Raw genomic sequence first — 11,543 nt, forward strand, 5'->3', positions numbered from 1 at the left:
ACCTTCCCCCAATCCCTATTCTCTCTTTGTAATTTGTAATATAGCATAATAAATTGTATATTTTTGTAGTTTCACGAAACCCTTCCAATAGGGTCATCCGTGAAGTTGCTTTGCTGTCTAAGAAAACTAAAGATAGATCTAAGTAGCGCGAGGCAGAATTTAGCCCCTGAGTTGTGGTAAGGAGTATCATTTGAGATCACGTAGGAACTCTCAAGATTTGACTGCTGCAGAATTTCAATAGATCAAGTTAAAAACCAGGTTTTCCAATTTTAGATGGTTCCCACAACATGTCAGCCCTGCACCTTCCCTCTCTCTCTCTCTCTCTCTCTCTCTCTGAATTGGTGTGTTTGATTTTAGTCGTGTGTGTGTGAGTGTGTATGTGTGTTTCTTTAGTTATTGTTTCTGGCTGTTTTATTTGGTTGCTTTTAAAGACAAGCGGGCTAACCCAGATTTCGGGGGTTTCCAGAAATCTTGACCTACACCAAAAGTGGGCATTGCCCTACTTATAGGAAAAGTTTGGTTTCATTGGTGTTTATATCTGTTTGGTTATTGAGAAAACTCTCTTTGTATTTAAATGAAAGTGAACAAGGGGCAAAAACTTTACCCTGGATTTTCTCAAAGCAGTGTTTTTTTTGGGGGGATAGCCCCCTTGTGCTTAAAAGCGACCATTTTTAAAAGGGAGATGACAAGCTGATCCCCGCCCCTCCCTGATTTTGGTATGAAATGTCCTGTTGCCTGGCATGTGGGGGACCCCCCTCCCCGCTAGCTATGCGGCTTGTTCGTGTCAGTCGGTGTTAACCCGTCGCTTCGTAAAGTTATTGTTAAAAGAGCCTATTCCGGAAATACCGCATGTCACAAAAGAAGTGAGAATCTCATACAAATATACTTCTGAAAATGGTCGTGGTGACGCTGCCCCGCTCATCCCAACTGCCCTGCCCTTGGTTTTTTTGGGGTTTTTTTGGTTTTTTGGTTTTGTTGTTGTTGTTTGCCACGCTCCGTTTCCCATGTACGTCCCTTTCTGTCGGTGCTGTTGTGTCGGATTTTACAATAAACTGATTGGTTTCAAAGCTGTTCTTCATACTATTGTTTGGGGGTTTCTGTTGATGGGGTTTTCTTTTTTTTGTTTTTGTTTTTTTGTTGTGTGATTTTGTTTTGTTTGGGTTTTTTGGTGTTTTTTAGGGGGGGGGGGTTGTTCTGTGTTTTTGTAGCTGAAGAATTTTTACCCAGAAAACTTTTTGCGAGTCTCTGACAGGGACACAAGCTAATCAGCAGCGTGCGTGCTCCTCTTTGTATGCTGATAGCACTCTTTTGTGCCGCACTTATTTAGCGCCTTTAAGACTTCTGTTTCTATTCATATTGTGTTAGACGGCAATTGGGTCCAGCTTCATACATCATTCAAGATGACCGGGGCTCCGCGGTTGTTATTGCGTGTGATTCTGTTCACCGGACCGTGAGGCAATATAAGCTCCTATTCTATGCTATATTTATCGCTAGTGCTGATGCTTATCCGGGAGTCTTTTTGTCTGTGGGCAGTATCGAACAAAACACGCTTTGTCTTCCCTTGATGCAGCCGACGGGAGCGCATTTTCGATTAATTATATAATGTCCGTTGCGGTCGAGTTTAGTTTCAACACTGCGGGCGTGTTTTATCTCATGAAAGACAAAGACGGGTCTCTTTTTTTAGATTTTGATGTTGATTAGTATCGTGTTTTTCATAGTTGCACGACAAAGAAGTTTTCACTGGCGTCTGTGGTATAGCGGTTAGGCTCTTAGCCGTCACAAGCAGAAGACCTGAGTTCGATTCCCTCGAGTATCTCTATCTGTTTGCTGGGACGATGTATCCCTCTCAGACTGAAAGACAGGGTTTAATCCCGACTCCTAAATGATCTAAACTGTGTCGACGGGAGAGTAAAAACACTACATCTTTTTTAAAATATGTTTTTGTTGATACCGAGAAAAACTTCAAGATACTAATATGTCCAGACCATTTTAGTCCTGTGGAATGAACATGCCTCTAAAGTCAAAGACAAACACAACATTTATAACTGGATTCTCCCAACGTTGGTATGACTCAGATGTTCTCAAATCCGAGCCAGGTTAACGTTTAAGTCTGAAAATTGTATCTGTAGACAGATATGTATTGGGCTAAGTTTAACTTCTAATCGGGGATGGGCCATTATTTGTAGGTGCTTCCCCCATGTATTCACAGTGTTTTTAAAACCGCCTAAGTCGTGATCTGTATGTCATAGACATTAGAGAAGGAATGATGCAGCTTGCCTTTGAAATACAAAATTGCCTGTAAAAGTGTTGTTGCAATAGAATGGGTCCTCTCCTGCAGCTTCCAAGTGTAGGGTAGTCTCTGTGCTGCACCTCTGCCACAGCGAGTGGTTTGGAGATGCTTTAATAATAATGATCAACTGTTTATCCATCCTTCCTGGCTTCTTTTCTATAATCCTATTGTGCACCCGTTAGCTGCAATCCAAACAACAGCCTCTGACAGACAGGTGAATGGCATGTGGACTTCAGACAGCTGTATCTTTGGTGCTAGTGTAGTGTTAATCACTGTTTGTATAATATTCTATGAAACGGTGGAGAATAAGCTATTGACGCTGAAACAATATGAGAGTCGAAGTGGGAAAAAGACAAATAATTTATTAGCACTTACACTAAAAGTAAATATTCTTAAAAGGGTCCATTGTCACAGCCGTATAAAAGACATTAAAAGTATGGGTAATATTTTATTAAAAAAAGGTTTGGGTCATGGGTAGACAAGTGACTCGACTCGCTCATGAAGTTTAAATTGTAAAAAAAATAAAATTGTATTGTCAATTTGATCATTGTTTTGCAGTACCAAGTGGATACCGTTTACGATATTGTAGAAGAGAATCTTGCAAAATTGTCAGCAAGTTCAATTTATCGAAGATTTGCAGTGATAAAGTAAGACTGAAATCACCATGTCTTGTGGACTATAAACAAGGGGGGGGGGGAGAGGGTATGGCATGCACTTTCGTCGATAGCATAATATAGTTCTTCAGTTTGTTGTGGGCGTGGCGAGTTCAAAAGCTAGAACACCGGGGCCTGTGGTTTAATTCTTAGGCTCCCTGCCTTACACACAGCCGATGTGCGTTCGATCCTAGTGAGAAACTATTTCTGTCTCTCTGCCACGATTTAGTTCACCGTGAAGCTCGGACTGGATCGTGGTGGGTAAATTCGAAGCCTGTCACCCCGTAAGTGCTTGCCATTGTGTCGACTGAGACGTAAAATAGTTACAATCCCTACAAGCACAACAAGGAGAAACTAGCGGCATGAGCTCCAAAGAAACTGAGATGCCTACCGTGGTTTCAAAATAATGGAATGGTTTAGTTGCGCGTCTTCTAATGGAACTTGAAATATCTCCCAAATTTCGGTTAGCTCTTCGAGAGAAGGATGTTAGTCTTGGTGCCTTTTCCATCATTACTAGCTCATACTCTAACGGTGACAGTGGGGTCTTCGTAAAAAATGACCGTCATGTTTCTTTTACATATTTTATTTCGGCTAAAAAGCCCATTATTTACATCTAAACACGTCGATAACGTACTGCATTAAGAGCATTACGATTACACTCTTTGCTGTAAGCTGACAAAAAAACTTTTTTTAAAATTCACAGCAATTACGAGATAAGGAGGGGGGTTGTCAGCGTAACTATTTTAAGAAGGCGGTCTTCTGAAATTTAAATTCTAATTTATTCCAAAACTGGTCAAAGTTTCACTTTGATTTTTTTCACCCAAGTAGGGTGACTTTCCAGTCCTTAGATTTAGCAAATTTTAAAAAAGTTGGCGTGAAAAGCGAAAAAAGGCGTTTAGCCAACTTCCGACAGTACAGTCATTTGAATTCTGTATTCTGAACTAGACTCAACACGGTGTGGTCTCCACCACAGCCCTGTCACGGCAGACCCGCCCCCCGCAAGTTATATTACAACATTCAAATAATATATTATCACAGTTGGTTGGGCTGTTTTGCTGTATAGCGACGTCATGGCATCAAGACATCTAATAATAATATTATAATAATGTGGATGGGTTTCTGTACAGGTGTGTACTTGTCTGTGTAATTTTGCATGCTCACATGTGTGTGTGTGTGTGTGTGTGTGTGTGTGTGTGTGTTTGCGTGTGTGTATGAGAGAGGGTATGTGTTTGTGTGTGTGTGTGTGTGTGTGTGCGCGTGTGCATGCGTGTGGGTAAAGCGTCTTAAAGAGTAATAAAGTACAAATAAAATAACAAGTTTGCAAAATACAGAATGATATGTCATAAATAATGTCCAGGGCATCTGAACCTGATCATTGACAACTTAGGAAAAAAAGCGTATAGTTCTTCCACCAGTCTCGCGCGACAGAGATGTACTAGGCTTTCAAAAGCTTGGCGCTGTACACCCTTCACGTGGCACTTTTTGCCAGGATACAGGACTTTCTTACAGGAATCATGTTCAGTCATGTGTAGTAAATATTTGATAGATGTCATCAGTCTATGCCCTCCAACATAAATACGGGCTTCTGTATCCGTTCGCCATCATTATTTTCCGTCTTATTTGCTTTCATGCAAGAGGGAAAGTTCACAGTCATATTGCTCATGCTGCCTGTTTTGAGAATGGCTGTCGCAAGGCTTGTCCAATTGGTCCTTGTAACATGATGATTAATTACAGAGGATCAAAGCTGCGTGTTTGCTTTTTTGTATTTATTCCTATTTAGGGTTGTTGGGTTTTTTCGTTTGTTTGTTTGTTTCCATTCGAAGGAATTTCTATAACGATGTTTGTTCAAAGTTTAGCTTACAACGTCAGATTATGAAGTTCCCTTCTATTATCAATTACTTTGAAAGCTGCATTTGGCCGATATCCTGATCTCTAATCTAGACCGCTGTAAAATAGCAGTGTGTGCTAATTCATTCTTGCAGAATGGCACAATCTCTTGTTCAGCGCACAGATAAATTGCCCCCCCCCCAACCTGTCTTATTACAATCTCGCATTTCGCTAGCAGATAAATTGCCCCCTTCTGGAAACAATGTCTTCTTTAGCTTACAGGTAAAGTGCTCCCCCCCCCCTCCCCCTCAGGTTCAACTTCTTGTTTAGCTTACAAAGTGCACCCCCCCCCCTTTTTCCGCGGGTGCAACTTCCTTAAAGGTAAAGTACTCCACCCCCTCGGGTACTTTTTCTTGTTTAGCTTACAGATAAAGTGTCCCCTTCCGGGTGGGGTTTATTGGGATGCCTGTTACAAAGCTTGCAGCCGATGTTCAGAACGACGTCGTATAACAGCTCCAGCCACTCGACGGCGGTCATAAGCGAGAAACCCAGCCAGAGACCCAACTGGCCACCGATGTCTGAGAGGAGTCGACTCCAGTCGTACAGTGGTTGTGACTCCAACACCTGGAAGGTCATGGCTTCGTCATACACAACCAGCCGCAGGAAATTGTTCCGCACGAACAACGGGTCTTTGGCAAAGTCCAGGTACTTCCCCATCCCCCCTTGAGCGGCGGCGTTGACTTTGTCGATGAATGTTGCAGAGAAAGTGACGCTGGGCCATGTTCCAGAGGAGACCATATACTGAAATTGCTCTTCATCACAGGGGGGCGGGCAGCGCTTTGAGCAGCCCAGTTTACCGGCCATGAAGTCTTCATGCACGTTCTCCGCACAATCTGTTTGGTAGGTGTCCGAGACGTTACAAAATCGGATGTACCCGCCTGTCGGGTTGATGCCCGTGATCTTGACTAGCTTTTCTTCCAAACACGGGTACTGGATGTCACAACAATGGCAACTAGAGTACATTTCCTGCTGGTAGCACGTTTTTCGACAAGCTGGTTCCGAGTACTTTCCACCGAACATGTCTAGTAGGCTGTTTTCTGTTGAGTCGACACTTTGGCACACCCCGTACGGCGGGGACGATCGGATCACTTGGACCTAGAGCATATGCAGTTAGTTGGTACGTGGCCGGTTAGTGGATTTGTAGTGAGGTCAAACGGAACTTAATTTTGGTTTAAAAGGAATGGGATGGGTTTTTTGTTGCTATTGTTGTCGTCGTTTTTGTTTCCTTGTTTTAACCCGACTCACGTGCTGCGTGGAGAGTTCGTTTGTCTGTGCCTGTATACATACGCGTGCAGATGCTTTATGGGATAGCTTTTTAAGGCTAGTGTAATAGGGGGTGCCCACTAGCGCGTTCGGGTCGGGTCAATTTGATAGTCGGGGCGAGCCAAATTGCGGGCCCAAAACGGCCATCGTGGCACAAACCAGTCGACTCGGTGTGTAACCTGCAAAAACAAACAAGTTTGTTTTCAGGCCTGCGAGTCGCGCGATCAGGTGGGTGGTTTTTCAGTCAATCACAACAAGGCTGAGTCACGTGTCCGTGTTGACACTCAAAATCCGATGGCGTCCTCTTCGAAAAAGTGCAGACTTTGCGAACAGAGTTACCCTACTTGTGTGAAAAACAATAAAAGCGAAACTAACCAACTGTGCTATTCTTCTTCTTCTTCTGGAGAAACAAAAGAGAGCTTCAAAACAAAGACTGCAGCGCCATCTGAACCAATGTGCGTAATTTCGCGGACACTTTTTTGGCCGAGTGAACTATCTTGTTATGAAAGATCTTTCATAATAGAAAGTTATCGCTGTAACCCATAATTATGGAATTCCAGGCTGCCGCAGCACTGCAACAGGGAACTGCGGAAACGGGCCGTGGAAGCCATTGAGGTTAAAGGTTTCTCTACTTTAACTTCCAGGTCGCGGCGGGGTTACGGTATGCACTGAAACCACCAAAGAACGACCCGACCCGACGATGCGACCCGACCTGGTCGCGCTAATGGGCACCCCCTATTAACGTTTTTAGGGACGGGATGGGGGAGTAGTGAATAAAATAGATAGGGGGGGGGGGGGTAATATATTTCCAGTAGAGATATATCTGGCATGAATAGCTATCCTTTAAAAATAGGGGGGGGGGGGGGTGATTGAGGTTATGGTGTTGCCACAATACGAAGAAGCCATTGCAATTAAAAAGCGATTTAAGATAGTTGTCAGAGATCGGAAGTTCTCCACAAATTTCCTGAATTCAGGTGATAGTTTACAAAGAGGGGTGATCCTAAAACTTTGTTCTGCTTTGGGCATAGACCATAGACACCCATTGAGAGTGGGATTTCAATTATGGACCATAATAAACGACTGTTTTTCCCCCAAGAAAACAAGAACAGACAAATAAATTCGAATGAGGGTGCAGAGAGAGAGAGAGAGGGGGGGGGGAATTGAATACAGATTGTTATTGTCACTGTAATTCAAGTTCATGTGAATGGTATGCTTTTTTCTCACACAAAATGGCGATTTTTTTCGCATACTTATGTACTCATAGGTTTTCCCTTTAACATTCTGATGTAACTGTTAAAACACTTGCCTCGCAAATGGGAGGTGCGGGGTTCGATTCTGGCTAAATCTGGCGTGATTTTACCTCAAATTTTCATTGAGCTCCAATGCTGAATTGGGCCTATCATCAACAAAAGTGTAGCCACTTAAACACCGTGGCTGTGCTGAACAAGGGCGTAAACTGTGTAATTACATGATGAGGCTATTAGATACATCAGTATACTTTGTCACATCTATGTGTGCAGTCGTCAGATTCACGGCTGATACTTTGCTTGATCATTGATAACTAGACTGATCACACGTATGTGTGTAGGTATGTATGTAGGTGGGTAGGTAGGTTGGTAAGTAAGTGGGTATTTGGGTTCCAATGCAGTAAAGCTCCGTCGAGTTTTTCGCAGACGATTTGAATTTACGGAAGTTTTTAAAAAAGTAAAAGTTATGTAAAATCACGATTTCAAGTAGCCCGTGTGTGGGTGGGTGGCAGTATACAGTAGATGATTTAGAAAAAGTACGAAAGTTCCTTGATTGTACTTACCCTCCTGAGACCGATGCTGGTGGAGGCGCCTGTGCCGACCACTATGCCTTCGTCCTCGGGGAAGGGCGTGATGCCCATGGGGTGTACCAGGACCTTGAGTCCGGCCGTGCTGGTGAGGGGAAGGTACTCCATGGCTTCCACGTCTACTTCTATTGTTAGACCGTAGTCCTGGCCTTCCCGTGTCGTGTTTCTACTGTTAAGGTAGAAGTGAGGGCGTTCGGGGGGGGGGGGGGAGGATATGAGAGTGTGTGTGTGTGAGAGAGAGAGTGAGAGAGAGAGAGTGAGTTTGGGGAAGGGAGGGTTGAAATGGAGTGGGAGAGTGATTGGAATGTGTGTGTGTGTGTGTGTGTGTGTGTGAGAGAGAGAGAGAGAGAGAGAGAGAGAGAGAGAGTACGTGAAAAAGAAGTGTGTGTATGAGTGAGAGAGAGAAAAGAGAGAGAGGGACAGAGAGGGGGGGACAGAGAGAGAGAAGCAGAATGTGTGAGTGAGAGCGCATGTATACGCCTGTTAGATGAGTTTGAAATTATTTTTGAAAACTTTTTTCTTGTTTTTAATTTGCCAGTCCACATCGGTTTGTGAACGCATATTGTAAATTAAGTTTTATTTCCCCAGCCCTTAAAAAAATTGTCCAAGATCTGCTTATTATTCTTTTGTTGTTTTGTTTCTAAATGAAATAAAAACACATAGGTCTTGACCTGCGATTTTTGAAAAACAAAAGCATTACATACAGTGTCTTCAGCATCAGAAATAACTTATGCAAATAGATAAGACTAGCTGGGCCCCCGTTCGATGAACGGATTGAGACAGAAGCGTGTTGATTGTTCCTAGTAGCAAGAAGAAGAATTTGACAAAGGAGTCTAGAAAAAGCGATGATGGGCATCAAACGAAAGGATCACAGTCGAATTTAGTGCCAAGCAAAAAAAGAAAACATGAGGCTAGATCTATACGGGTCGCACACTTAAAATAGTGCTCAGTATTGCGCGACAGTGCGCGATAATATCGAACGGAAGTTCGACTTGAAATAAACAAACCCGGCGGATTTTCTAAAATTACAGAGACAGAAGCGTCGGGCTACAAAAGCGATCGACGAAATAAAGAAATTTAGCTTTTTGCAACAAAACTGTCTCAAAACTGAAAAAATGAAGGGCGTCATGATTAGGAGAATATTTTAAAGAATGTTTTGGCGAAAACCGCATGTCGATCGATGCTGCCATTAAAAAGCCTTTTGAATAGCAAAATTCGGCCACCACAAATAGATAATAGAAGTACAAAAAATGCGATATAGAATTTTAAGATAATGTTATGCGAAAGACGAGACCGCCAAATATACTGTTCATTTCCAATTGGATAGAGCCAAGTTAGTGGAGAATCTTGAACATGCCCTAAACAGCCTCAGCTTCAGAACTGCCCCCTTGTGGATTCAAATCAGGACTATCCGCACTATGACCCAGCACGATACTTAATTGAAGGAAGAGGTGAAGGATAAATAATACACTGACTGGGAGTTGCGTATTGATTTTCAAAATTAATACAATGTATGTCTATATGTCTGTTTGTTTGTTTCTATGTATGTATGTATGTATGTATGTATGTATGTATGTATGTATGTATGTATGTATTTATGTTTGTATGTCTGCCATTGCCTCGATGATTCACTTGTTTTTTAAACAACTGTATACCACATTTTTCTAAAAACCATTGTTTTTTATTTGCTTTCCTGTAGCGGCCGATCTTTCTTCGTCAGTGGGTGCTCTGGTGTGGTGTGCTCCTTCTTTCCTATCAATGAGTATCAAACATCTATCGTCCTGATCTCTCCTCCTTTTTTGCGTTTGTTACTCTCTTGTATCACCTCTAATCTTCGGCACTTATTAATATATGACCTTATTTTGTTTCAAGTGCCATAAAACACTTACTAAAACAAAACTAACTTTCTTCGTCACCTGTCTTTTCGAGTGAGGATCAGCTCATTTACTGTCCGATCCTCACAAATACGATTACGGGAAAAGATTTGCGGCCACGGAGAAGCGGAAAAAGTCAAGTTTTAGAAAAACGAGTTTCTTGAGCTCTACCGTAGTTCGTAGTCCAGAAAGAGTGATCGGTGTAAAAAGTGAAAGTGCAGACGTACCTTTCGCCAAATTGGTCCCCGTTAAATGTATAGCAGGATCCGTATTTGCTGCTCGGCATTTCCTGGAAATCTGCATGCGTGCATTTTCTCTGTGGACAATGTTAATAGAAAAGGTTTCTGAAAAAGGCACGCTACGCCAAGTAAGACTTATTAAACTTTACAACCCGTTCTAAATTCCCTCTGTCTTTGTTCTAACCTTCTGGTAGCCTGCCTTTTATTAATGGCAAGCACCCTAGATTGATTTTGTGATTTCACGTGGCTTGGTGTGCATGGTTTTCTGCGAAGTGGTATACATGTACTCAAATTCTGACATAATTTACCGGGACGCTCAATTGTCCATTGTCATCGTTCTGTAGGAAACCCTTCCGGGCGTTAGGCTGAGACCGTACTTACAGCACTGTACTGTACAGTCGAACCTGCCGTAACGGGCACCTCTCCATAGCGGTCACCTGTAGTTACGGCACTCTTCTGTGGCGTTTTTCCTATATTTTCAATTTGTCCATGGTGGTCTCTGGTCAGTCATTTTTGTGACACAGCGGCCTTAAAACCTGTTCAAGGCGGTCACTTGCTACTAAAGTTTTCCGCCACCTGTCCTCAGACTAAGTGTGTACTTTCAATCAAAGGAAAGAAGCTCTTGTGTTGGTTAATAATTTTAATGGAAATATATACAATTAAGCATTCTAATGTCAAGCGATGTGTTGACTCTCTCTTGTCTAGTAAGGGGCCATAACTCACACCTCGTCCATAGCAGCTATCTATCTCTAACGGTTATTTTTCTTAGTGATCATGAGCTACAGTTATATTCAGGTTCGACCGGATTTTTACAAGATAAAAGGTATGGCGTGCTGGGACAATTAATGTGGATTTTTAAAAAAACTATAGTCTATTGTTCATGCCCTCTCTTCATTAACAGCATAACATTTTAATCTGTATATAAAGGAGTGTGAAACCCTACCAATTGCTCTTGTCTTGTAGCAGAAGTGATAACACGACAAGATATTGCTTGCTGTATTGGAGTTCGAGGTTTTTGTTTTGTTTTAAAAAGGGGAGGGGGGGCAAACTTGTTCTAATGTAATGCAGACCTTTATAAATACATGTATACATGTATTATAGAAATACAAATTATAGGAAGCCATATTATCTGGGTCAAGTAACCCAAACAACAAACGTATTAAGACTGGAACAGGCCAGTTAAAGGTTTGAAGTCCGGTCTTAGAATCGTATGTCGGTAGAAGAAGAGCGCTTCCTCAGGTGGCGAAAAAGTGCAAAACGTGCACTGCGAATGAGGTTGATTGAAGTTGAACTTGTCTACATTTTACATTGTTTGCCCTATGTACCGAGATATAAGACATGTGCATTTTTCTAAAGTATAAATCCCCAAAATTATCTTCAGAAACGAAAATTCATCTTATGTTTGAATAATGCACGCGCAGTTTCGCCAAAGATAGTAAATAACAAGATGGGCCACTCAGCCAAAAAAGTGTCCGCAGGAAGTATGCTCTTTGCTTCAGATGG

General features: G+C 42.3%; 2 protein-coding genes across 2 annotated transcripts in view; both read right to left on the reverse strand.

The window, feature by feature from the left end:
- Positions 1-5,130: 5,130 nt before the first annotated feature.
- LOC118477491 (amiloride-sensitive sodium channel subunit beta-2-like) lies at positions 5,131-6,294 on the reverse strand. Its single transcript, XM_035969052.1, has one exon. The coding sequence runs from the start codon at positions 5,848-5,850 to the stop codon at positions 5,188-5,190; it is 663 nt and encodes a 220-aa protein (XP_035824945.1). The 5' UTR covers positions 5,851-6,294; the 3' UTR covers positions 5,131-5,187.
- Positions 6,295-6,639: 345 nt separating this feature from the next.
- Positions 6,640-11,543, reverse strand: part of LOC101845680 (amiloride-sensitive sodium channel subunit gamma) — a gene marked incomplete in the record, with an annotated part of 11,536 nt that continues 6,632 nt past the window's right edge. Inside the window, 3 exon segments of the mRNA XM_035969047.1 lie at positions 6,640-6,678; positions 7,904-8,096; positions 10,029-10,117. Of these exon segments, the coding sequence (XP_035824940.1) occupies positions 6,640-6,678; positions 7,904-8,096; positions 10,029-10,117 (321 nt within the window).

The sequence above is a fragment of the Aplysia californica genome, unplaced genomic scaffold (assembly GCF_000002075.1).
Source record: "Aplysia californica isolate F4 #8 unplaced genomic scaffold, AplCal3.0 scaffold00110, whole genome shotgun sequence".
NCBI classification, from domain to species: domain Eukaryota; kingdom Metazoa; phylum Mollusca; class Gastropoda; order Aplysiida; family Aplysiidae; genus Aplysia; species Aplysia californica.

Bases quoted from the DNA above. Each gene is read 5' to 3' on its own strand.
- LOC118477491 (XM_035969052.1), bottom strand. From the start codon at position 5,850: ATGTTCGGTGGAAAGTACTCGGAACCAGCTTGTCGAAAAACGTGCTAC.